Source organism: Triturus cristatus, chromosome 1_2, assembly GCF_964204655.1.
Source record: "Triturus cristatus chromosome 1_2, aTriCri1.1, whole genome shotgun sequence".
Taxonomy (NCBI): Eukaryota; Metazoa; Chordata; class Amphibia; order Caudata; family Salamandridae; genus Triturus; species Triturus cristatus.
Genome location: NC_140580.1, coordinates 371,070,287 through 371,098,152, shown reverse-complemented (window position 1 = coordinate 371,098,152; position 27,866 = coordinate 371,070,287). Strand labels below are relative to the sequence as shown.

General features: G+C 43.5%; 1 protein-coding gene across 2 annotated transcripts in view; it reads left to right on the top strand.

Annotated features, from left to right (window-relative positions):
• FAM13C (family with sequence similarity 13 member C) overlaps positions 1–27,866 on the top strand; it is an 841,555-nt gene that overhangs the window by 778,707 nt on the left and 34,982 nt on the right. For both annotated transcript variants that reach the window (XM_085604789.1, XM_085604792.1), the window contains 2 exons: positions 6,886–7,082; positions 14,400–14,501. In XM_085604789.1, coding sequence (XP_085460915.1) covers positions 6,886–7,082; positions 14,400–14,501 — 299 coding nt within the window. The remainder of the gene's footprint in view (positions 1–6,885; positions 7,083–14,399; positions 14,502–27,866) is intronic.

Here is a 27,866-nt window from a genome sequence, read left to right as displayed (position 1 = left end):
TCAGGAAGCATTTGCTGCAGGATTTGGAGTCATACTTGTTTCGGAGGCACCAAAAACAGACATTCTGTGGGTCCATGACAGAAAAATGCTGCCAACTAGTGCGGTATGGTTTCAACCCTGGCCATTTGGAGGCTACATCTTTAGACACTCTCAAATTGTTGTTTTTACAAACTTTTAGAACATTAAAAAAAATTGAAAGAGCCAGGGTCAGGATCCACGACAAAGAGGCACATAAAAGCGAACTGATGTCAGTGCACCGGTGTGATGCCTATATAAGGCTCTCTGTTGTCATGTCTGGAGGTGGACAGATTAGGGACAGAGGCTCATGCCACCACTTGCTGTATGCTGTTATAGTGCTATGTTAGCTTAACTCCTTCTTGTTTACTTTGATGTTTACAAAGCACTGAACAATCTACCAGTATCTAGTGGTGTGTGAAATTTGCCTAATTTAGTTTTGCTTAATTATGCTAAATTTTGGAGAAATTACGAAAAATGGAAATCGGTCATTTTGTGCTATATTTTAGCACAAAATGCGTTCTTGCATCAATTTTTGACACAAAGTCACATTTCACGCCAAACAAATGATACCAAAAAACAAAAGCACCCGGAACAACATCCACTCTGTTACTGTGCATTTTCTGTACATTTTTATTGCGAAAATTTCATTTGCAGTACATTTTTTCTGTGCATGATGTGTAATTTTTTAGATGGGGTGGAATGGCATAATTTTGGGAATTTGACATAACAAATGTAACATGAAATTCTGAATCGAGTTCTAGCAGTGGCTGCTAAATTGCTCTGCATGTCCCTAGACATTCATCATCTTCTCAAGCCCTGGCGGAGCTTCAATGGCTCCCGGTGAAGGAACGGATTGACTTCAAATCGCTTTGTATTGTTTTCAGAGCAATCCATAAAAAAGGTCCTATTTTTCTGAAAAGGAAATTTAAGCATTCCTCACCTTTGCGGGATCAGCACTCTAATCTTCTCTGTATTCCCAAATTTCATAAATTCAGACCTGGCAGCTGGGTCTTTTTGGTCAGGGAGGCGTCCGCAGAACTTTTTTCCAGGAAGGGGGCTCATTTTTAATGTCATCAATGTCTTCCGCCATGATGTGTGCCAGGTGGGGCACAAGAAACACTGGGGCGCAGGAGGAGCCATGGGGGGTAGGAAGCACACCTTCTAGCAAGAAAAAAGCAGAACTGCAGACAGGAGCAGCTCTTGGCCAAAAGTAAAAAAATGCAGGCATGCAAAGGGTTTACAAACCTGATGAAAAAGCTTAATGGAAGGATCAAGCTGCCATTGTCTGATTAGCAATTTCTAATTTGTTTTTATGTCACCACTATTGAATGCAAAAACAACAGTTGATGGACAGAATGTGGAACAATGTCATACATTCACCCCAGTACAGAGATCTGGGCCTAAATCCATCGTTTTTTTGCTCACCATGCCATTCCAGTTTGAACCCAGCCATGTGCAAATCAGTCTTGACCCTGTGCCTCATGGGAACAGTCCAGCCCGAACTGCCAAGCCAGGTCCTCCCTGGACTAGAAACAAGCATCCTAGGACCGGTTTCGGGGTTTCACCCCTCTTCAGCCAGGATAGCTTGATTCCAGTGGCATGGATCGCAGGCATGCAAAGGGTTTAGAAACCTGATGAAAAAGCTTAATGGAAGGATCAAGCTGCCATTGGCTGATTAGCAATTTCTAATCTGTTTTTATGTCACCACTATTGAATGCACCACATTATTCATACACATATAATCAGGGCACTGAAAGGACTATAACTGCATTATAAAAAAAAACATGTAGAGCCAGTCTGCATTTGGTGTTAAGGGGCACAAACGAATGAGGATTAAAATATATGAAAAATGTATTTATTTTGGAAATGTATTAACTTAAATATATTAAAATAAATACAATCAAATATATCACCTTAAATAAAATACCAGCTTTTCTCATCCAAATTGGAAAAAAAAAATATAAACTTAACCTGGATAACTGTCCCATTTTTCAATAAGTAGTTTTATACAGTTTTTGTTCACTGGTTAGTGTAGTGATCTAAAAAAAGGAACTGTAAACGGCAGTAGTCAAATCTATCAATTACTGTTTGTTTTCCTAAATTTTTGCTCTATGTATGCTCATCATGTACAAACCTGATAAGCGATCATCTGCCATTGTCTACCACAACCAGGTTTTCACCCTTCTCATTGTGTGAAAGACTTTTCCACTGTGCAAGTGATCACTGGTAATGTGAGAGCAATGAGAATTGCTTGCTGGACTGATGGAAATAAATTTGTGTGGTTAAGCAAATCCAGAAATCCATTGTCAAACTGCTCATCCTTTGTTGACCAGATCTGAAACCATGTAACTGCTTCGGCTTCCAGGTTTTCAATGTCGTAAATTTCTCTGATGTTTGCAATATGGCATTTGTATTGCTCAAGTGTCATTTTTTTGCCATATGTTTTGGGTAAAGTGAGAACAGACTTAAATGTTTCTCGTTTTCATTGCCAAACCGGCTTTCTAATGATGCAATGGTAGAGTCCATGAATGGCACATAGATAGATTGGAGATAGTATTCCTCCACAGAAGAGGAACGAAAATTAGAATGAAATACTCGCCGGCCACCCTGTCTGGGAACACAAAGTTCGATGTTCAGTTTTTCTGCCACAGTTTGAACGTTTTGTAAAAATGGCCTTAAATTGCTCTTCTGCTTTTTGTCTGTGATCACGGAACACAGTCAGAAGGTCTTGCACGTGGTTACACACCTTGAGGATATCAAACTGCGCAGCTTGGAGAGCCTGGCTTACAGACTCCAATCTTGATGAGTACCCGGAAATTATGGACAAGCAAAAGAGATAGCTCACTGTGCTGGAGGAACATGGCAACTGATCTGCATCCTGATGTGTTTTCCCTGATGCTGTAGTGACCAGAAAGCTTAATTGCTTAAAAGTCTCTTCAAAGTGTGAGCTAAAAATTCAACTGCTCTTGTATTTTGCTGTCCGTCCTGTTTCACTCAGCAATGGCACATTAGGAAAAAGAGATCTTCTTTTTTGGACCAGAAAGCTTAATTGTTTAAAAGTCTCTTCAAAGTGTGAGCTAAAAATTCAACTTCTCTTGTATTTTGCTGTCCGTCCTGTTTCACTCAGCAATGGCACATTAGGAAAAAGAGATCTTCTTTTTGGACTCTCAACGAAAAACTTGATGATGGCTTTCACTGTGCCAATAGAATTCCGTATATCAGGAACAGCATTCAGGTCATTTACAACCAAATTAAGTTTTTGTGCAGTTACTTGTTAGTGAAGTTTTATATAGCGCCCCCAACAACCAAACCACCCAAAGTATTGGAGCGCTTTACATTAGCACTAGTTTCTTTTTTTTTGTGCAGTTTTAAAAAAACGCTAATACTGACCAAAGGTATTGGAGCACTTTAATTAGCACTAGTTACTTTTTTTGGTGCAGTTTTAAAAAACGCCAACACTGCCCAATGGTATTGGAGCGCTTTACATAGGCACCAGTTACTTTTTAGTGAAGTTTTATATAGCGCCGCCAACTACCAACACCACCCAAAGGTTTTGAAGCGCTTTACATACGCACCAGTTCCTTTAAAAAGGGCTCATTCATTTTTGTAGGCATGGCAAGATTAAGTGATTTGCCCCATTTTTTTGAGCGCTTTCTCGTTTTTTTTTAAAATGCTTTCCCCTTCCTCTCCCCCTTTTTTTCTGACAGCTTTCGCCCCATCTAACACTGTTTTCTCCGTCCTCTCCCCCATTTTTCTGAGTACTTTCTCATGCTTTTGCCTTATTTTTACAGCTTTTTCCTTCCTCTCCACTCCCCCGAGTGCATTCTCCTGCATTTTCCATGTTTCTTTTACTGCTTTTTCCTTGGTCTCCCCCATTGTTCTGACTGTTTTAGCCTGCTTTTGCACCGTTTTTCCTGCTTTTGCCTTGTTCCCCCCCCCCCCCATTTTTCTTACTGCTTCTGCCCTGATTTTGACCTTTCTCTCCTTCTGTTTCACCCCACGTTTTAGCACTTAAACAATACCAGTCAGCAAACTAAAACACATAACTGGCTGCCGCAAACAGTAGTAGGTGTGGGGTGGTTCAGATGCTGTTAAAAAGCCCTAGAACTTCAAGTTCTAATCTGAACACAAAGTCATTGCTTTCAAAACCCAGGCCCTCTCTGCAGCACTGGGCAGGACAGAGAGGCTGCTCTTCTCTCTGTCTGGACTCTCTCTCCCTATGATTGGTCCAGCTCTTGATTTTCATATGTCAGGCGATGCAGCAGGCGGCTATCATTGGTAGTGCTCAGCTACCCAATGACAGTGCTGACTCCGCTGCCTGCAAGGACGCCTGAGCCTCAGGGTGGCTGTTGAGACCCCCGACTGGGAGCAGTCAGATGTCATTGGTATCTGAGCGCTATGCTAAATTTCATTGGTAGTAGCAGAGCGCTCAGCTACCAATGCCATGAGGCACCTAGCACCGCCTCTGCAAATTGCCTCCTGCACCACCCGGCCGTAGCCCATACTAGACTCTACTTACAGCCCGCGGTGCCATTATTTTTTTGTAACACTGCTCGCATTCCAGCAGCCCAGAGTTACAAAAAAGAATGGCACCCCCACTGTGACACTACGGCCCGCACCTGCGATCTGGTGGTGAAGGGGGGGGGGCAAGCGCCCATTCTTGATCCCCCCCCCCACCCGTGGACGCCCATGCAGTCCATTCTTTTAGAGCCTTCTGTCTTAAGAGCACTTCGAGATCTGCTCCTATTTAGAAAGCATTAAAATGTGGCTCTTCCCTGCATGATTGATCAGAAGCTTTTGACAGGTATTTTCTAGGAGGCAAGTACCAGAATACCTTCGAGGTTGTAGTTGTGGTCTATAATTATGTGTTCATTCCTTCATAGGTTAATGAAATTGCCGAAATTATGCGAATTACGATGGCGTCATTTAAATTTCGCCCAGGCCTAGTGGCAGCCTCAGAGTGCCATGAATTAGATTCACAGAAGTTTCAAAATCGAATAAGTTCTGGATAACGACTGTACGTTTCTCAGAGTGATGATATCAACTGAAAGGAATCCCTTAACTATGTATACTGAAAAAAAGATGATAAAGCATTGGGTACCAGTTTGCCGAATTAAAGTGTGATAACCGGTATTAGGCATCTGAGCAACAGGCCTAAGGAAAGGAGGACAATAGAGTCTGGCACCAGGAAGGAAGTATAGGAGGGTGGGGGGGCTGTCAGAAGCCTGTTTGTAGAAATGGTTTTTAGTGATCTAAATTGAAGAAAGTCAGATTCGGTGTGTAAAGACAGAAGTAGAAAGTTTCACAGGGATGAGCCTTGCACATGAAGACATTAGAGCCGATATTAGGTGGGAAGAAAAGGGATCAACAATACCAATAGATAATTTGGAGCTTGGCCTTGTAAGACTTTGTGAAAGGGCCAGAGGAATTTCTCTTTCCTTTGTAGAGAGCTAGTGAAAGGCCTTTAACTCGAACACAATGTGGCCATGTTTCAGGCTGAACAGGAGACAAGGAGCAGGATGGTTCTGGACTATTTGGAGTTTGAATATTGTTTTGTTAGCAAAGCACTGTAGAAGTCACTGCAATAGAGAAGGTGAGAAAACGGTTGATAAAGAGCCGGTGAATGTTCCTCTTCCGCACCACATAGCATTTTTTTCAAAACATTTAAACACTTTACTCAGGAAAAAAAGAAAAGGAATATCAAATAATATCTTGTTTGTCTGCCTGGTTTTTTACCATCTCCTCCATAGCTGTGTCCCTATATAGTACTGAGTGACAGAACCTCCCAACCAGTCAGCCCCTCTCACCATATGCCTTTATTATACCTTGTTAGAGATTGTGCTGCACAGTCAAGTGACCACAGTTCATATGCTCACAAGCCCCACCTATCCACCTAAGGCCAATCAGCTGCTCCTTCAGCTTTAGGTGGGAAAAGCCAGTGGGTATTCATTGGCACATTCAGCTCCCTTGTGACAAGGGCCTGGATAAAGTTGGAGAGTGGAGACTTTGGTGAGGGTGTGTGTGCAGTAGCCACGGTGTGTCGGGGCAGTATATCTATCTACAAATTAGAACTGTGTCACCTGCCATGGCACACATGATATGACATGATTCAGCTCCTTGCGTTCCATGCGAGACACTCATTCCACGCTGCTCTGCATGACCTTTGCAACCTGCCATCACCAGCACATTTCGGCATCCAAGTCATTGTACCAAGATATCCACAAAATCAGCCGTCACACATCCACAAAACCGACGTACCATCACACTAAACTGGCCCACACACAGCCACAAACGTAGCTCTCAGACTCGCTTGTCAGACTGTCCTCTCTGACGCTGCCAGATTTCCCTATAGGTCACGTCAACCCTGGACTCCCTTTCCCAACTACTTTCTAATTTAAAAAAGACTTTCCCAGCCCATTCAATAAGCTTTCTTCAGTCTTTCTTAACTTTTAGCCCTCCAGCCAACTCCCCTCTTCGCCCTAAGCACTTTGTGGCACACTCCAACATGGAAGGGAAGACAAGGTGATGGAGGGCAGCAAGCAGAGGTATGAGGAAGACGTGGACTTGTTAGTGAACATTACCAGTAAGTAATGAGGCAATTTTCATACAGAAGACAATATAGTAAATTTTGGGTAGATGATCAAGTGTAGAACCAGCTTATTTCCCACTGACCGTTTATTGTCATATATGAGGTGGTTGGAGTGCGTCTGTGATCTGGTTGAGGGCAGCATACATAACTCTGGTGCTTTTCAAGCCTCTAGGGTATACACTAATACAAGTGAATAGCATTGTGGAATGATGGGTATATTGCTGTATGGGAATTTGCATCCATGTGAAACACTGAAACATATCTATTTTTGCAAGCAGGAAGAAGAAGATTCAGATGACGACTCTTCTCAAACTTGCCCAGAGTTATCATGTGGAATAGTATCAGAAATCAGAAGTGATGAACATTCGTGCTGCTCCGATGAAGAGAGTGAACCCATGTTTATCTCCTCGATGGACGAGCGGAGAGCGGTCAAGCAGCCAGCCTTGTCCATGTCCAACCTGCACGAGGCCACAATGTAAGTCCCTCCCCTTGGAAGTCACTTGTGTTGCCACTTATGACCATTCTAAATGAAACCTAACATTACTTGCGTTTCCAGCCCAGTGTTGTCAATCATATAAATATTTAGAGATTTTTCAAGTTCCAACAAATAATCCTGCATGTCAGCAGTATCGCACCTCCAAAAACTCCAAAGCTGCTGTCTTCTTGTAAGCAGGATAAGCAAAACAGATGCTGCACTTTACGGTGTTACTGTTGCAATTTAGAGAGCTAATAATCCATTGTCATAAGGGGATTGTTAAGAGTGTTGTTTTAAATTACTAGAAATATTTCATGTTTCACATCATTTTTACATTAGTTGAAGTTCACCCTATATCACTTGAATAGATATAAGCAACTTTGATTTAAATAGTTGATTAAATACAGAAATATGTAATGTGTTTTTAATAGTATTAGGACCTAGTCTTTCGGTCTGTTAACGAGTATTGCAATAATTAGGTAAGGGGAAAGGGACAAAATTGTGTTTGGAATTTGAGCTTTGATAGCTAGAAAACAGAAAAGTTGTGCAGGTGATCAGGAATGTAAAGCACATGCAAGCCACCCCGGCGAACATATGCATCAACACCCAACCCACAATGCTTAAAAAGAAAACCATTCGGATCTTCCGCTCAAGTTGGGAGGAGGTTTTAGGTTCCTTTGAGAATCAAAATGACAGATGGCCAAGATGGCCTCTCATATTTTGGCTACCTATGTCTGACATTGCCTCATCTAATTCAATTACCTTTATGAAACTTACTATACTCTAGAAAAGGTTATGGAAGATGGGAACTGGTGCATTTCCAACCTGCACACGATGCCACAACACATTTGCAACTTTCATACCTGTCACGTGGTACTGACCAATGATCCAACATTACTGAAAAATGACAAAACATTCAAGGTCAACAGCTGTGGGACGGTAGATTGACCTCACACCGAAGATAGCTCTTCTGGGCATATTGGGAGGAACACGTGCTACCCGCACACTAACAACGATGAGCTATTCAATAGCATAAGACATCTTATGTAGATGGAGAGCTAATGAGGCACACTCACTGCAGCTGTGGCTAAGGGGCATGGACCACTTCTGCAAAAGAAATCTATTAAGCCAGAGGATGTAGTCACAAACATAGAAAGATCTGGGTCACTTGGTGGGACCATTTCCAGTATATTGACACCTCATCACTGTTTCCCCTCACACCTACTACTACTAAAATGAGACTCAAATAAACCTTGAACTATCCAATAATTTTTTTAAATGCAAGTGAGAACAAATATGCTTAAATTCTGGTTAAGCATATGGAAGAAAGCTACATCATTTTCACCCTCTTAGATATATCTGAGTGATAAGGACCTGATCATAGTGTAAAACTCAACTAATATTATTCTAGTACGCAGTGTGATTGTTATGTGTATTTGTAAAGGGCACGATCACCCACAAGGCAGTCCTGGCACTGAGCAGGTGTATGTGCCAAGCCCTGCCTATGGTAGGTTGGTTAATGGAAAAGTCAGGTGTTCAGCATTTTGTAGAATTCAAGAGAGGAAAAGGCTCTGATGTGGAGTGGGAGGCTGTTAGAAATTGGGTCTCTTGTTGGCAGATGTTTGCACCCTGTCCAAGTAGGGACCACAATCATAGTCAGGGTAAGCTAGATACAGACTTTAAATTAACCTGTGCTCGCCTTCTGGTAGCTTGGCACAGAACAGGCAGGCCTACCTTAAGAGGCAATGAGTAAAGTATTTGTGCAACACACACACACATACATACAGTAACACAATGAAAACAACACAAAAATACTTCATGCAGGTTTTGAAAAATAGAGAATATTCATCTGAGTACAACAAAACCAAAACAACAAAAATCTAATCAGTAGAAGTCAAGATATGAATTTAAAATAAATAAATGCAAAAACAGTTTTTTAAAGCCAATAGTGCTAAAAGGTTACTTGAGGTCACAAGGGACTGTGGTAAATCCAAAGTTCAGGCCGACCGAAATGGAGGGCAGGCCGGCTACGAGACACACACAGGTCCAGGTGAAAAAGTACCTTGGATGTAGCAAAGCGCCGACGGTGAGGACACAATGTATTGATCTTTTCCACGCAGTCAGGTCGCTGTATCGTCGTCGAACTCTGTTGAGATATAGGCAATGCATCGTTGTCGAGCCACGCAGAGTGTGGTCGTCGGGCCGCACAGGCTATAGAACCGCTGTTGTCGAACAGCCTCTGCGTTAGCGTAGAAAGGGCAATGCGTCTGTTCGGACCAGCGCAGTGGTGACAATGCATCGGTTTCGTAGCAAAACAGCTGCAGAACCCACTTCCGAGGCCCAGGACTGGAGGGGGCACCTTAGGCAAGAGTAGGACTCAGATGGCAGAGTACAACAGCAGGATTGCAGATAGTCTTTGCATCCCTGAGACTTCAGAAAATAGGAGATAAGCAAGCAAGCCCTTGGAGTCACTCTGGGTTCAAGAGAGATGGGTCCAGTCCTTGCCCTCGGCAGGGCATGGATCAGCAGGGCAGAGAAGCAGTTCCTCAGAACAGTCAGTCAATGCAAAGTGGCAATCTTTACAGCATTGCAGTCTTTACTCCAGTAGAGATTTTCCCAGGTACAGTAGTGTACTGGCTTTGTAGGGTGATAGCCCCAGTACTTATACCCAAATGTGCCTTTGAAGTGGGGCGTGACTTCAGTGCAGCTCCTTGAAGTGCACAGGTCCCCTTTCACCCCAGCCCTGTCTGGCAGGTTATCTGTGAGGGGCAATCAGCCCTTTGTGGGGGATATAGGACACTGCCTATTCCGATGTGTTAGCTCCTACTCCCCCTTCATGCCCAGGAAGAGTATCAAAATGCAGACAAATGCAGATGAGTCCTCTATCACATGCACCCTTCCTGTGTTTGTGGTTATCTAGAGGGAATGCACAGAGTGTAGCTGTCACCCAGCCCAGATGTGTATTGCAGACAGGTTGCAGGCACACAGAGTACAGTTCAGAGCAGAGAAATGTCTACTTACTAAAAGTGGCATTTCTAAAATAGTAATGCCAAATCCAACTTTACTATTAAAGAGGATTTATCATTACCATTCCATAGAGATGAAACATGATTTAGCTACTTGTTTCTAATTAGGAATTACAGATTTAAAGGTGTTTTAATGAATCCCAATGCTAGTCTTTGATGGGACTAGGCCTCACAGTAGTGACAAACTAATTTAGCTGTTTGTTACTACAAGGACATGTAACATTTTAAAGTACATTTCCTACCTTTTACTTACTCAACACCCTGCCCTTAGAGCTACAAAGGGCCTACTTAGGGGTGACCTATGTGTAATAAAAGGGGAGTTTAATCCTTGACAAGCAGTTTCAAATGCCACATCAAAGTGGCAGTAAACTGCACACACAGGCCTTGCAATTTCAGGCTTGAGACCGGTTTCAAAGGCTACTTGTGTGAATGGCACAACCAGTGCTGCAGGTCCACTAGTAGCATTTAGATTACAGGCCCTGGGTATATGGTATAACAGTTTACAAGGGACGTACGGGTAAACTAAATATGTCAAGCAGGTATACACCAAATGTCACAATGTTTAAAGGCGAGAGCACATGCACTTTAGCACTGATAAGCAGTTGTAATGTGCTCAGAGTCCTAAAGCAAACAAAAAGAGGGACAGACAAAGAGGAGAAAGAAAGCAAAAAGTTTGGGGTAACCCTGAAAAAAGGACTGTTTCTAACAGAGGCCGTTCTACACTTTAGGATCGATTTAGGTGAACACCAGTCCTCCTGATCTGGTTCTATGTATGCATGGGATGAATGCAACTAGGAATCCTCTGGAGCGGAGGTGTCTGGGTGGTTGGAGATGCGGATTTTCAGGTAGGTGGTGACTTTGTGCTACAAAATAAATTGGTATAGTTAGTAGTACTAGGGCACTTTTACATCATCTTCTACATTTACTTCACACACTTCTATTTATCCGCATTTATAATTTGTTGAATAAAAGAAAAAAGCAGTTTGTTACAGTCACTGTTGGACCAGGCCCTTTCCCCAAACGTTTTGCCTTTCTCCACCTATTTTTCTGACCCTCTATTTGTTGGTTTTAGGATTCTGGACACTTTACCACGGCTAACCAGTGCTTAAGCGCTTATGGTCTGTAATCTAATCATAGTAACATTGGCTTATCCACAATTGCCATTTTTAATTTACTTGCAAGTCCCTAGTACAGTGCACTGTAAGTGCCCAGGGCCTGTAAATTACATGTTATTAGTGAGTCTGCCGCACTGATTTTGCCACCCACTCAGTAGTACTTAAAAATGGCTCATGGCTGCCACTGCAATGCCTGTGTGTTTAAACTACCATTTTGACTTGGCAAGCTAAACTACTTGCCAGACCCAAACCTTCTCTCTTTTTTTTTTTTACATATAAGTCACCCCTAAGGTAGGCACTAGGCATTCCCAAAGGCAGCGTGCAATGTATTTAAAAGGTAGGACATGTACTTTTGAGGTTTACATGTCCTGGTAGTGAAAAAGTGCTGAATTCATTTTTCACTACCTCAAGGCTTATCTCTCCCATAGGTTAACATTGGGATTGTCTTAAAACATCCTTTAAGTGTAATTTCCAAATGGGACTAGAGGGAAAATTGGAGTTTGGTGACTCTGGACTCACAATTTAAAACCACATCTTTTGGTAAAGTTGTTTTTTAAATTGCAGGTCTTGAAATGCCACTTTTAGAAAGTTGGCATTTTCTTACTTTAACCATCTTGTGCCTCTGCCCGTCTCTGAATACACGTCTGGGTTAGAATGGGAGCTGGGCTTTATGCATTCCTTTTAGACAGTCACTCAAAGAGAGCTGTAGTGTGAAAAATTGCATCCTGACGGTCCATCACCAGGCTGATTGGCCTTCCTGCAGTAGATTGGGAGGGAGGGGCTGACACCTACACTGAATAGGGCTGTGCCTGTCCCCATACAAAGAGCTGCATACTCCCCTGTAGTGCATCTGGAGCCAGGGAAGGAAGTGCAGGGACGCTGCGAGGTTCAAAGGCCTCTTTTGTTGCCCCCCCCTTCAAATACACCTTTTGGAATAAGTACTGGACCTCTGATACCCCAAACTAGTTATTTTGGGGTCCTGAGGAGACTCTGCAACTAAGAGGAGCTACCCTGCCAAGATGGACTGCTACTTTGCCACTGCTGTACTGTGTTGGCCTGCTACAAGCTGATTGGTGTGTTCTCAGGAGGGACTGCCACTTTGCACTGTGCTCTGCTGTGTTTACCAGCTGCCTGCTGCCGTAAAGGAGGAAGTATCCTGCTCCCTACCTCCAATAACCCTTAGAACTCCAAGGGCATGTCAAGCTTGCCTCCTGTGGTGGAAGACTCCGGGACATAAATGTCTTCCTGGGGTTCAGACTGGGCACTGGGGCATTTTTAAATCTCTTCAATTGGGTCACCAGGCACACCCTCAACTACCTACCAGCTCTCGTTGTTCTGGCCTGACCTACTTGTGTTTTCAGTGCCAGCCGTGCCCGCTTTCTGTGTCCTGAGGCGCCATGCGCCAAGTGTGGGGTTGTAAGGATCAAGGCCGCTGCGAGCAGAAGAGTCGGCGCGGCCCGATCTCCATTCTGGGTACAACACGATGTGTGCCTCCCCGCAAACCAGTTCCTCTCAGTGCTGGCAAAACACTGCGGCAGGACAGCAGTGCATCAACTGTTTTTCCACCCCAAGGAAACCCTGCAGAGTCTCGACAGTGCAATGCCTTCAGCCTTCCCATGTCTGGCTGGAAGACCCTGTAACTAATGGGAGAATGGGTGCCTGTGGGGAGGAATTATCACACCGGAGTCCCCATCGGCAACAGCGCCTGCCCGTGTCATCCCACCCACAAGAAAGGTACTGTAAATTTGGGGAGCCACATGGTCATGGTAACTGTAATCGCATGGTCCCCGTAAGTGCAATAAGCACGGCAGGTGGTGAAGCTTACTCACATCTGCACTTGGGGGCATGGGGACTCGTCCCCCTTGCTGTGTTCTGCACCTCCGCTAGTGCAGCAGCATTTCTCTGCCCGCATTTCGGTCCCTCCATTCCTATAGCGGAGGCAACTGGCTTGGCCGCAGACAAAATTACCTTAATTCCCTAAAAGGAAGCACCACCAACATTACATCCTTCAACGAGACCAGGTTTGCAGGCTATAAAGATTAACACCGCTCCCATGATAACCCGGATGATGGGCATACCTGCAGCAATCTGTACTTTTTACTAAGGGCCCGAGCAGTCCCAACGTCAAACTCAGTGCTCCCTTGACATTAACGCCTTCAAGTTTGTAAAGAGCCAAAGACTGGGCTAAAATTACCGTAAAGACTCTAATAGGAGGCCAGTGTGAAATACTACTTATTTTTCGTTTAACCCACTTTACTCATAATTGCATATCTTGTGATTTACTTATAGGATTTTGGTTGTTTTGGTCTTACCTTATTTATTAAAACAAGCTATATTTTTCTAATCTTGTGTGGGTACTTTTTGCTCGGTGTTTCCACTGTTCTACTGTATGAAGTGTTGCACAAATACTTTACACATTGCCTTCTAGGTTAAGCCTGACTGCTCTGTGCCAAGCTACAAGAGGGTGATCACAGCTTATTATAAGCTGTGAAACTGACATACCCTGACTAGGATTGTGTTCCCTACTTGGACAGGGTGCAAACCTCTGCAAACTACAGACCCCATTTCTAACAGTCACCGTTAGGAAATTATAAAGCACAGAGAAAGGTAGGAAAGTGCATTCATTCAATTAACATAGTATTTAAGTGCCTTCAGCACGCAACAAAACTGTGAAAGCCACTGGGTAAAAGACCTAGGGGCTGATTTAGAGTACTGCGGGTGCTGGACACCTGCAGAAAATTTGACAACTATCCATTTCCCTCAATTTAGAGTGCATACATTTGAAAACACTTTAAATAGGGCGGAGGGGACAGCAGCCAGTTTTTGGCAAGCGTCACATATTCCCTAAACTTTTAATAACCCCTTTTAAATGTTCATCATTATTACTCCTTGGTCAGAATTTAAACATTTGCCGGGAGATATGGATTATGTATTTTGTTAGCTGTAGACTGTAAGGTATAGTATAGGTTGGAGCAAATTCTTTAGGCACTAGGTCTCTTACATTGTTGTTTGCATTCTTCTTGTAAACACAGCCCTTAAGGTCATAACTTTGGAACAACAATCAGGAGGCAGGCACCCACACCCAAAACTGCAGCTGACACTTGTATGTAATGCAAATTGTGAAATAATTCACTTTGGTGTTGTATTTTTAGCATCTTTAATTATATTGATTACAGGCCTGAACTACTGGATCAGCTGAGAGATGCCCGAGCTGATAAGAAACGGCTACGCAAAGTTTTAAGAGAATATGAAGACCACTTTTTAAGACAAACTGGAAGGTAAACACCACTGTATAATGTGTATGATCTGTAGATTGTTCTAACAACGTGTTGTCCTATTATCATGTGTATAGTTCTAAAAAAACTTCTAAAAATCATCGGGCCTGGTTCACAAAGGTAACTTTCACTTTTGAATAATTTATACTTTTAAGTTTACTACTTTTTTGCTTAATCACAAAATCAAAGGTTTAAGTTACTAATGAACCCCCCCCCCCCCCCCCCAAAAAAAAGCCCAGTGGGATGTGGCAAGGAGCCGATGGCTGACTTGAGAGCTCCAATCCTGGGGCTGAATCCTTCCCAATCCTGATGCACCAAGAATGTATTTGTGAGGTGGCAGCCCCATATACAGTCAGAGTGGCCCTGGAGCGCCGGTGACCCTGTGCCAACTGCTCCCATTCCCTGCTGCGCACCACAGTATGAAGGTGACAGCAACTGGCGTCGACTAGTCCACACGGGCTTGAGATTGCTGCAGTGTAGCTGGCCTGGTGAACTCTGGCGGGCAGCACCTCTAGGAGTGGGCCTGGAGATCGCTACTGTATCCAGCAGTTGTCCGCTGACGGCGGCCCCGTGGTGGTGACCCTGTCCTGGCTGCTCCTAATCGCTCCCTCGCACCGCAATATCAAAGTGGCCACGGCTGGCACATACTGGTCATCAGGGGCCTCAGATTGCTGCAGTGTGGCTCTCCAGGAGTGGGCCCGGAGAACGCGTACTGCTGGTATGTGCCTCCCGATTATTGTAGCCTCCACGCAGCCCGGGCAGCCCTCAAATGCTACTCGGCAAGAGGACCAGGAGGTGGTGGAGCCCGTTCATAGACACCTGCATGTTGAGGAGGCTGAGGCAAGCAGAGAGACAGCTGACCTGGCACCCGACTATGGGCGACCCTGGGTAAAGTGCGACCTGGACACTGCATTGCCAGGGCGGGACAGAGGTGAGGATGGGACGCCTGTGAAGTGCCCTGAGATGCTTAGACGCAACTTGTGGGACCTGGGGTCAGCTGCCCTGTTTTCATCTTTGTGCTGGGCTTTTGCCCCAGTGGGCATGAGTCCTGACTTTCCCCTGAAGGGCGGGCATCTGGCACAAGGCAACCTCTCAGTGGAAGTGGACCCCCAAGCAGAGGGGGTCCACACAAAAACACTCCTAGTAGATCAAAGACTCCTCTCATAACTGGAGGATGCAGTTCAAGACCCGATGATTATATTAGACTATGGCCAGGTACGGATCCCTCTGAATATGCGCAGTCCGACAAATAGGTGGGGCTCCTGCTGAGAGACCCTGTGGCTTGACATGAGCTCACCACTGCCTTCTGAGAGTACATCCAACTCAATCATACAAGAAAGGTGTAGGAAAGTTGAGTATTATGGGGGGTTAGTCTTCACCATGTAATACTATCACGATACCCCAACAATGATCCTAGGATTCACACACAAATAAATCCTTAGCTTAGTCCTGGTAGAGTGGCAAAACCAAAACGAACAGGATAGCATACATACAACCAGAGTTCTAGATTTTTGAAGCAATAATAAATCAGTGCAAAATAATACATGGAAAATATAACATTGTGGTCAATGGCAAAATCCACTAGTGACAATATGTCACGTGTAGGTCGGGTTACATGGAACCCTTTCAAGGTTAAGATCATGTGGGCCCCTGAACAAAAGCACAACAGTCATATGCATTTTACCTATCCCGTGGATTCCAGGTGCAGAGTTGTCCTGGCTGTCCCCGGTGCTGAACAGGAGCTGCAGGATGCTGTTTTTACTGTTTACAACGGGCTGAAGGAAACAGAATGCAAAAACATAACAGATACACAGCTGCTGACATTGGTTAAAGGTTGTACAGTGTTCCCTGTAGATGCCCTACCGAGTGTGGGGGTTAGTTTTCGGATTGGTGGCTAACAAGCCTTGGTAGCGGTAAGCAGAGCGAAAAGGTCCTGGACTTCACTTGGTCCCGGGGTGTGAGGTAGCGGCCTGAAACTTTGTAGTAGCCGAGACTACAACTCCCACAATGTACTAGACCACCTGGATTTGGGCGATCCCATGGAGGGCCCGATGGTCTGTGATTCTTTGGATTCAGTGAGTGTTTTTACCTGCAGTTTGCAGGGTACTAGTGCCACTAGTCCAGGGGAGTCTGAGGGTTCTTTAGTCTTCCACAGGGGTCCTTCTCTTCAGGAGTGCTTAGTTTTTAGCCAAGGACAAGGGTCATTCACTCAGTTCCAAGTCTGCTGCTACAGGAATGAAGTATCCATCTTTAGCTTTGGTACAGTGGGCAAAGTTCTGTTTTCAGCAACATGTGTCTCCTTTTGGTCCTTCCTTGATGCAAGTTGATCATATCTGAGGTTAAGGTGTCAGGGGGGTCCCTTAAATCCTAGATGTAGGGGTGTCAGAGCTAGTAGCCAATGGGCATTTAGAGGTGACGACATCCGGTGGTGTAGGTCACCTTTTAGATCCAGAACTGTTTAGAACCAGAACCCTTTTTTCTGTCATTCCTAAAGATGGCAGAAATCAAATTGTGTTGTACAGACCAGGCTGATCACCCTTGAGGTGTGTCTAGCCTTCTGGGGTGTACACCTCCCTGCATAGCTAATTTCCTGCCTGCCTGGGTACAAATGTGTCTTGGGCAGGGGGAGGGAAGTTTCCTCTACTGGAAGCCTGCCCTGATGCATATTGGGCGGTGCAGCCTTTGAAGCGCACTGCCTTGATGTGCCACTCGCTAGCTTGTTTGGGAGTAAGGCGGTGTGACCGCCTTCCTGCCCAAGCCTTTGATCCTGACATCTAGGAGTGTTCACACTGCCTGGCAGGAGGTCAGAATCCTTCCTTGGTGACAGCAGACATGAGAAAGCGTGGGCTGACCAGCCAGAGCACAGAGATGCTGCGGCAACAAGGTGGGCTACCTCTAAGGTCACCATCTGAGTGCATACCACGTCGCCCAGGACACAATATTTGTGTCAAGGGTTAGAAGACACATTGTTTGATACCAAACATGACCTATTTCGGCGATATAATGGAGCTGCCAACTTCGAGAATGCCCAGGTGGTAGTCCATGTTATCCTATGGACCGCTAACACTTATAGTGATTTCCAATGGGGCACACCACAATAGGGACATATATGCTTGCACTTATATGTCATCACCTTTAACATACTGCACCCTGCTCCTGGGCTGAGGAGGCCTTTCCTAGGGGTGCCTGACCTATATGAAAGACAGTGTATTTGAGTGTTCAACACATGGTGAGGGCACAGTCTGGTTCACAGTTGATACTGCTCCTGCAGGCTGCAATGCCAGGCTTACTTTCAGTAGTTTGTTTAGGTCCACCAGTGTGGCACAAAACCATGCTGCAGCCCTGGGGACCCCTTTACCACCTATGCCCTGGGTACCCCCGGTACCATATAATAGGGACTTATACAAGGGTAAACTGCTTGTCAATTGGGATTTCCAGTTCATAGAACAGTTTTAGGGAGAGAGCATGGACCCTGTTTAGCAGGCTTCAGTGCACTGTCAGAGTCCAAACCCAGGATCTAGTAGTCTGAATGGGGGCAAAATGTTTGAGGAGCATCTGCAAAGAGCCCTGTTTTCTTGCAAGAGGTGTGTCCAAGGACGGTCTGGGACACACTGAAGAAGGTGGTTTGGAGTATTCTCATCAGGGAGGGAAACTGCCTGAAAGGCATGAGGGAGATTGAGTTGCTTAGGCTTTGGGACAACCTCACGTATGCGAAAGAACGCCATAAATCCCATCCCTCTAAGATACTATGGCAAACCCTTATGTCCCTACACGGGCAACTCTGCATTCTGGAGCATGACAAGGTAAACAATATTCTGGCACACTTGAGGGCTCAATTCTATGAAGGGGGCAATAAAGCGAGCCCCTTCCTTACTAACAAACTGTGGGCTTAGAGGACTAGTGGCTTTATTCAAGAGATCAAGAATAATGCAAAGACTCTGTGCACCATTGATGAGGAAAAAATGGAAGCATTCTTCATTTTTATAGTGGCCAATACAGAGAATCACATGACTCCTAGGTCCAGTTCCTTGTATTGCCATGCCTCTCCCAGTATGACTGAGAGGCCATAGATGATTCCATTTTTAAAACTGAGGTCCTGGGAGCCATTAAACATCTATGCCTGGGACAGGCACTGGGTCCTGACAGATTTATTTTTGTAAGCTCTGTGGGCCTCTGCTGGCACTCTTACTCACAGAGTTCTACAATAGCATGTCCTATACCTGTGGCCTGTTGTCCGTAATGGCAGATGCCACAATTTCGCTCATTGTCAAACTGGACAAAGATCCGACTTAGTCATACTCTTGCAGCCTGATATTCCTACTAAACATTGATGCAAAAATGATGGCCAAATCCTAGCGACCCACCTGGAATTATATCTTACTAGCCTAAACAATGCTGACCAAATGGGATTTCTCCCCTTTAGGTCTACCAGTGGTAGTACCAGACGGACACTCTACCTCAAAGACATTGCACGGAAGCGCCACAAGGAGGTGGTCCTACTTTCCATCAATGCTGAGAAAACCTTTAACCGGGTCGATTGGTCTATGTTGAAGGCCACCTTGGAGACAGCCAGCTTCGGATCTCGATTTCTGGGCTGGGGGGGGGGCGCTATATCTCACCCTGGCAAGAGTCCATGTTAATGGCTTTAAGTCATGGCCCATTCAGATTCAGAGTGGCAAGCAACAGGACTGTTCCCTCTCCTATGTTGTTCGCCCTATATTTAGAGCACCTTCTTCAGAAAATCTACGAGACAGAGGGAATACGAGGGGTACCTTTTCACCAAGACACTTTTATGTTCTCTGCCTTTGCTGATAATATCTTGCTTTCACTGACAGACCCTAGGATACATGCAACCACTATTGGAGGAATATGAGAAGATTGTGGGCCTCAAAACTAATACAGGAAAATCCTTGGGACTGGGGATGGTGGTGGGTGGGGGCTCTTCTATGTAGACTCCAAGCAAAGACTCAATTCCAATGGACACTTGAATCCCTCCCATATTTAGGGGTTATCTTAACGCCAGATCTCCAAACATGTGGGCACAGCAACTTTAAACACCTGGCATGCTCCCCTAAAGCATGGATTACCTCCTGGCATCTCCATGCCCTCTCATGGGTAGGGAGAATTGCTTACTTCAAGATGGTCTACTTTCCCTATTATCCTTTACATGTTTCAGGTGCTCCCGTTCCCCTTTTGAAGGCTGAACTGGTGCAGGTAACTAACATTTGTAAAGCCTACACCTGGCCAGGGAAGAAAATCCAGCTCAGTTACGGCACTAGTACATGCCTCCTGAAACATGGGGGCCTGAGTCCTGAATATTTGTCTCTACTATCTAGCAAATTAGGCACGTTATATGGTTGACTGGCTCCGGGATGAAAAGCCAAGGACAAGTCGTGGTGCTTTATTGACCAGAACATGACGGCTAGACAGCTTGCCAAGGTCCCGGGGCTCCCTAAGAGCCAGAGATGCCGAAACGTATACATCTCTCCAGTCAGTAGAGTTACCCTTGAGGCCTGGAAAGCATCTGACAATCAGCACCACCATGTGAACTGCAGTTTGTCAGAGGGTCAATTGTTCTCCCAACTGCCTAAGAATTGACACCACTGAACTTGCAGGCATTGTAGCAATAGCCTCATTTGAAGATGGGTTTTTGAAACTAAAAAGATGCAAGTAGACATTGATGCCAGGAATAATGAGATCTGAAAACTGTTTCTTTATGAACTTGTTCACAGTCCTGAGGTCTAAAATAGGTTGATATTCATGCTTAGGCCATTTCTTCTGAACCAAAAACTAGTAGGAGTAAACTCCCTTATCTTAGTGGTGCATTAGGGCAGGTAGGTACTATTGCATCTTTTAGGAGTGTGTTGCCTTCCAAATTAAGCAAGTGTAGATGATATTAAGAAGATGTCTTCATCTCTTTAATAGTCAACACCCATCGGTTTGTCATAATCTTTTTCCAGTCTACTAGAGGGTTGCTGAGGCAACAAAGTGGCGAAACGAGGAGGGGGAAGAGTGGCTTTCCTTCAGCTGCTGTTGTCTGCTTGCTGCCTCTTCCCTTCATATCTGAAAGGTTTTCCAATGTTGATGGGACTTCTGGGGCCCCTGAGAGGCTTCAAATCCTCTGATGTAGAAAAAGTATGCTGTATGAATTTTAAGGAATGGTTTTTACAATTCTAAGTCATCGGCGTCTAGTGTTTCCAACTAAGTTGGCTTGTGCTGAATTTCTTTGTCCACATGAGCGCCAAATGTCACTCCAGAGAAAGGAATATTTAAATCTTTTGTTGAGCCTCCGGCTTTAAACCTGCGAGACCGAGCTATGAAGATCGGCAAAGAGCCAGACCATGACAGTAGCCATGGGCAGCTAGGTCGGCAGCATCAGCAGCTGCTCTGATCACTTGGTTAGATACCATCAGACAAAGTCCTGTCTGTCTTTCAAAGTAACATGTCTTGAAATCTCTGAAGAGTCCCACACAGAGACCTATCATACCATCCAAGAAGAGCAGTGGCAGCTGGACCACAGAACTTTCTCCGTACAGAATCTATCTTCTTACTTAACTTCTCCACAGGCACTGTGGAGGCTGGTGACGTGGGATGGTGTTTTGTTGCTGCCGCCATTATGAGAGACTCAGGAAGAGGATTTGCATGCAGGAAGAGAGGGTCTTGTCCAGTACCATGAAGGGAAGACTTGGGTAAAGCTTGAGTTAGGCACAACTCCACTGCAGGTTCAAGACTTCCTGGAACCATGTAGCAAAGGGCGAGCAGAGGATTGAGGATGTAGAGTGTCAAAGATGACTGAAGATTTAGGTCATTAAGGTATATTAAGTTTGTTGGCCAATCTCACCAAATACTCATTGAAGTTGGACATGTCATCAAAAGAGGAAATCCTGGCTCTCGGGGAATCTATACTAGTCAGAGTGGTGACGAACTGAAGAAGATGTAGTAGAGTGAGTGGGATGACAGGATCTTTTAAAAAAATATAAAAGCATATATTTTGTTATGTAAATTCACCTAACAAGCTTCCATTCAAGAGATGTACATCAGCGATAAAATCACCCACCCTTAGGTATTATATACATTTGAAAGGCTGCAATTTTAATGAGAACCAACAGATGTCCTGATAGTTTATATTAAGAAAACATAAAGATACAGTACCACTAACTGTAACTAAAAAGCCTTGCAATAAATACATGACATTACATTGATGCAACTTCACTAATAGTTGTACTAGTAAATAGTAATGCTAGATCATCTGTCTTAAATTGTCAGCTTTTCAAAATGTTTTCCTGTTCTCAAGTGGTCATAATATTTGCCCACGGTATGGCATTTCCCCATAAGTACATTCCTATATCCACAAAACTCACCTCGTTTGAAATATGGTGCTATATATAAATATATATGTGTGTGTTTTTATTGTGTAAGGCAGAAGAGCCTAGCATAAGATGCATATCCAATTGGTGAGGATACAGTCACATACTGGTATCTGTACAGTAGTAACTTAGGACAATTTATATGAAAACTATTTGACCTCATCAAATCTTTTCCTTCACAAGAGATGTGATGAATAAAATGATATTAGGGAACACATAGATGTAATTTGAATGGAACTGTAGTCTTTACACAGCATATCACTATCCAGCCAAGATTGTGGTGTTATTTACTTAAATGACCTATGTTATGTTATTAGTTTTTTAAAGCGCTCGATTACCCAGAGGTGTCTTGGTGCTAGCAGGAGGAGCATCACTGAAAAGAGCTCGGTTTAGAATTAATGGTTAAAAATCCAGGTTTTCACTTGCTTTCTAAAGGCAATCACTGTGGGGGCAGTTTTAATATGGAGTGGGAGGGTGTTCCAGAATTTAGAAGCTCAAATTATGGAGCTGCTTCCACCCCACTTTGATTTTTTTAATCTGGGATCTACAACATTTTTTTAGTCCTGCGAGCGTGAAATTGTATTTGGCAGATACCATTTAAAAGATTGTTGTGAAAAAAGGGGCCCATGCCATGAAGATTCTTGAAGACCAGGCAGAGTGCCTTGAAATGTATGTGATTTCTGACCGTTAACCAGTGAAGATCCTTAATGGCCTGGGAGACAGATTGAAACTTGGGTATTCCAAGGAGAAGCCCAGCAGCCAGGTTCTGCAGAATTTGCAATTTATTTAAGTACTGTTCCTGTGAACTCAGATAAAGACCATTGCAGTAGTCAATTTTTGATAACACTAATGTGGTGAAGACAGTTTTTTTTGCGCTAATGGGAATGAAAGGTAATATTTTCTTAATAAGTATTAAAGTGTTGAAGGAGGATGAAATCACAGAGTTTATTTGATTAACGTAAGTTTTTTAAATCAATTATGACTCCCAAATGTTTTGCCTTAATGACCGGAGCTCGCCCATCTCCTGTGACCAGATGGAAGGTGACGAAAGCCGGGGGTTGTTTCCAAACACAATGACCTTGGTCTTTCCCAAAGTCTAATTTTCGGCAGTGAATGCCCATCCAATGGTTAATTGCACACATGCAGTCGGGAAAATTAACTTTGATCTTATGGATATTGTTAAATGCTGATACCACAATTTGTGTGCCATCTGCATAGGATGTGAGGGAGAGACCGAAGGACATTAACAAGAAGGCTATTTCTGTTACATAAAGATTAAAAAGCCTAGGGCTGAGTGAGGACCCATGTGGGGCCCGCAAGGGAGAGTAAAGGTTTGATTACAAATTAATCTAGCGTCACCTTTTGCTCTCTATCTATAAGAAATGATTTCAATAATGCCATACGCCAACATTTTGCAACCTGTCAATTAGGACCGAGTGGTCTACCGTATCAAATGCGGCTGACAAGTCAAGAACAAGCGCCGCTCTTCCTCCACTATCCAGCGCGGCCCTGATCTTCTCTGTGGATATTATAAGTGCCTTCTCGCTACTGTAGCCAGGTCTGAAACCAAATTGTGTTGGGTCCAGAAGTTGGTTGTTTTGGATAAGGGCCATTAGTTGTTGGTTCAGGAGTTTTTCCATTATTTTGCCGGCAACGGCAAACAAGATATGGGCCTATAGTTAGTTGGGTCCTCAGAATTGAGACTAGGTTTTTTTTTAGAAGGGGAACGACTGAGGCCTCCTTCCACTGTGGAGGAAAGAGATCAGTTGCAAACATGAAATTAAAAATAACAGTAAGATTTCAGGCAAGAAGTTCACGGATCATTTTTATCACAGGAAGGGGGCAAGGATCTGTCAGTGATCCAGATTTGGTAGTCCTAATTAACTCCACTACTTGTTCTGGTGTTACTGCAGCAACCTCCAAAAACGGTGGCTGTTGGAGATCTGATGGAAGATTTCCTTCCTTGGGATTATGTGCTTTCATAATAATAATCCTGGAGTTTGAATTACTCCTAGTGACAAATTTTGTATAGATTAGATCTACTTTATCCTTAAAACATCCAGCAAGTGAATCACAAAAGGCTTGACTACTGCTATCTCCTTTGTAGTCGAGGCATTTAGTGAGCTTAGTAACTATCCGGAATAGTTCTTTGGAGGAATTTTGTGCACTGTCTATCAGCGAAATACGTTGTTTTTTCTTTTATAAGAAATGTTTTATATTTGGGACAGATAGCTTTTGTAGATTTCCTTATCAAGATCACTGTGCTGTGGCCTGCATTTCCTCTCTAGCCTTCTACAGTTTTGTTTCTCATGCCGAAGTGCCTGAGTAAACCAGGAGGCAGAGGGTTTTTTCTACCTGTTTTTGATGTCCTAAGAGGAACTGCTACAGAAATTACTTCACTAAGCCATTTCGTATATTCTCTTGACACTGCTTCTGCATCCTGGGGAAGAGATGGTTGTTGATCAGCCAGTTGCGATAGCAGCTGCTCACTGTCCACCTTTTTCCAGTCTCGGTAGCGAGTATTATCATTACAAATTGTTTTTGGGCTGAATGTTCAAGAAGGAAGAGGTTTATAAGATTAAAGAGGAGTGGTCCGACCAAGTTAAGGGCAAGATTTCTTTAGTTTTGATGTATTGATTGTTGAAAAACATTCCTTCCAGTGTATGGCCTGCGAGATGGGTAGGCTGTTGTACAAGCTGTGAAAGACCTAGCGTCATCATCGTTTCTAGGAGTTCTGAGGTATCTTATCATTAGGTGACTCAAGATGAAAGTTAAAATCTCTTAATACTGTGAAATCATTTGCACAAGCCCCTGCTTCCAATAGTGAGCCCACAGTCTGCAAAAATCTGCTCTTAGGGCCGGGAGGCCAGTAGATTAATAAGCCTGAAAAAGTTTGTTTATGTGAAATTTCAAAGCTAAAGATAGCACTTCACAATCTGAAGATGATACCTATAATTTGTTCCTTTTGTAAATAACTAACAAAAAGAAATACACCAGTAGTGCCATATGGTATAATTATGTTCGTTTTATTATGAGGTTTTCACCTAGTCATGAAATTTCGGGATGCCTATTAATTTATTTAGGCAACTGTATAGGTCTCAGGAGAAAAGAATTTCTCATCAGAGCCATTTTGTTCACACAAGTTTCTCATGCATGTGTATTTTCCATAACTAATTCAGGGAGCAAAGACAAGCCTTTCAGTGCATTGCTTTGGACACAGTATAAAACGCTGATGTTTAATTCACACAGAAGCAGATCATTATGCTGAGACTATCAGCTAGATACATATGCTGATGCCCAAGAGTTGCTCTAAAGTTGTTCTCCTTGAACGACAATCTGCTCCTACTGGGACCTGTACTACTTCATGCAGCTTCCATAAAAAAGGCCATGAAACTCTCGGTGTTTACTGTTGCAGAGTGCCAGGCAGTAGTTCCATGCCTTTCGGCAATTAAGTCTTCATCCAGTTCCATCCAGTTATAAGATCAATGCTAAATCTCTACCAAAAAATAAATTGAATTTTATTGATAACTATAGTCAAGACTTAAGATTTCTGATGGATACCCGATTGTAGGAATCCTCTGACCATGACATTATAGAGGCCATCCCCTCAAACGAACTAATCATGTGCCACGACAGCGGTAGCAAGTCCATCGGAAGAACTGCAAAAGTACATTCCACCTCCATTTTGTGTACTGTCTCAGAAGCTAATATCCCACATGTCAAAGACTTCATATTTACTTTAACCCTCTACCATTCTACATCCCTCACATGGGTCTTTATTTAGCATATATTACCCCCATTCCCTGGCCCCAGTTCATTCAGTAATTACCATCAGTTTCTCAACCACCCTTTTTGAAGGTATCCAATTTTTCGATCCTAGGAAATCGCAATTACCATCTTGATGATTCCTCTAATCCTGACACACTTAACCTCCTGGAATCTCTATCAGAAGTTGGCTTTTCTCAATTGTCAAGGAGCCGATTCTTACAGCTGGGCTTATTCTCGATCCAATTTTGTGCCAATTATGATTTCATTAAAAGTGAGACTGGTTCCACTTACATGGTCTGGTCATGTGGCAGTGCCTTTCAGAATCTTTTTCTATTTCCATCAAAGAAATACAATTCTTGCCAGGTCTCTAAATCCTGTCCTTGGGCCAAAATACATCAAATGAATTTCAGTAAGGCACTTAACAACAATAAAATATAGTGTCCTTTCATGAGGACGTTAAAACTGTCACTTTCAATTTTAATATTTGGATAACTTCCCCCTATATTTTATTGCTCCCAAGCATTACATGATGCTAAAAAGTCAAACTTCCACTGCCCCTTAGTTTTCAGACACTGTTCATTTAGCTACATCTCACTACAAACACTTGTGATATAAATAGAGGAAATTCTGTGATTAGGAGACTAAAATTGAATATAGAGCAGCAAATAGTGAATATAAGCTCCATATTAAACTGCCATAGTCGCTTATTATGCCTCGAAAATAGAAAAATCAACCAAAAAAAAACTCGAGTCCTTTTTGCCAGTGCACAAAATCAACCTAACTCTGAAATGAGCAACAGTGCCACCTCTTTCTAAGTCTCTACCTCACAACATAGCCACCTTTTTAAAGAGAAAATCAAAATATTTATTATACATTTTCCAGCTTCACTATGGATTTTCCATCTTACTGTTGACATCCATGTATGAACTTTCACTTTGAGTGTCAAGTCGGGAGTCTTTTACAGTTGATCAAGTTCCGGTCTCCGCTTGACCCCTGTCCATATATTTTACAAGTGGTTGCAAATCAGATCTGCCCCAGTCTCAATTTTTTCTGATAGAATCTGCTACAGTGCCATCGTCTTGGAAAAAGGTTAATTATATTACCCCTTTTGAAAAATCCAGCCGCTGACCATTCTTCACTTGCTAACAATAAATTTCACAGCTGCTCTAAAATTCTAGAAAACGCTGTAAATCTCCAACCCTTGAAGGTAACAACTTGGATGCTTCAAAATCCAGTTTCAGGCCTCCACTGTACAGTACGTAAATGGCACTATTAACCGTGCCTGATGACCTAAGATCTTGAACAAGGAGAATCTGGTGCCCTGGTCCTTGTCGAGCTCTCTGTGGCTTCTGTTACTATTTTCAATATAGTGCTTATAATCACACCTCACTGATTTCAGAACTGGCGAACACTCGTTAAAATGGTTTGTCCTTTTTAAGTGACAAATGCCAAAGTGTTACCTGCTCTTCCTTTCAATCTGAGCCATTTTCCCTGAAATGTGTAGTACTCCAGGAATCTTCTGAGACCTTCTCTATTTAATATTTACAGTTGCCTGTTAGATGCCCTAGCCAGATATTTTGGCTTTAATATCATCTACTATGCAGATGATACACAGATCATTTTGTTCACAGAAGATATCAATCGAACACAGACCAATTTCCTTCAATGTATGACAGTGGCCGCCAACTGGATGTGTCAAAACTGTCTCCAATTCAATGGAGATGAGACAGAGGTACTGACGTTTGACAAGATCTTGATGCTCTGGTCACCTAGATGAAGGCCAGAAGAAAAAGTTACTTACCTGCAGTAATAATCTTTCTGATGAAAACTGTATCTACCTGCAGATTACTCACCTGTAGAACAAACCCAGGTGTCACACTGGTTCCGCAAACTTCAAATCTCTCACGGCGCAGGTAGAGGGGGGAATATGCTTTGCATTGATGCCAGAACTGGCATCTGGTGATATCACCATAGGCATATAGCACCCTCCCCGGTGCAACAACGTCAATTCTCTACCAATTTTTTCACTTCTTTGTGGTGAGAGGTAGATGGACATCAACAGAGTAATGCAGTAGTAATAAGATTAAAGTGGAATCTTATTAACTTTCCATATAACATGCCCATCAAACAGGAAGGCAGGTGGGTCAGTGAGGAATGTGCAGGTAGACAGAGTATCCACCAGAAAGATAGCTACAGAAGGTGAGTAACTTTTTCTTATGATGGATACTTCTAC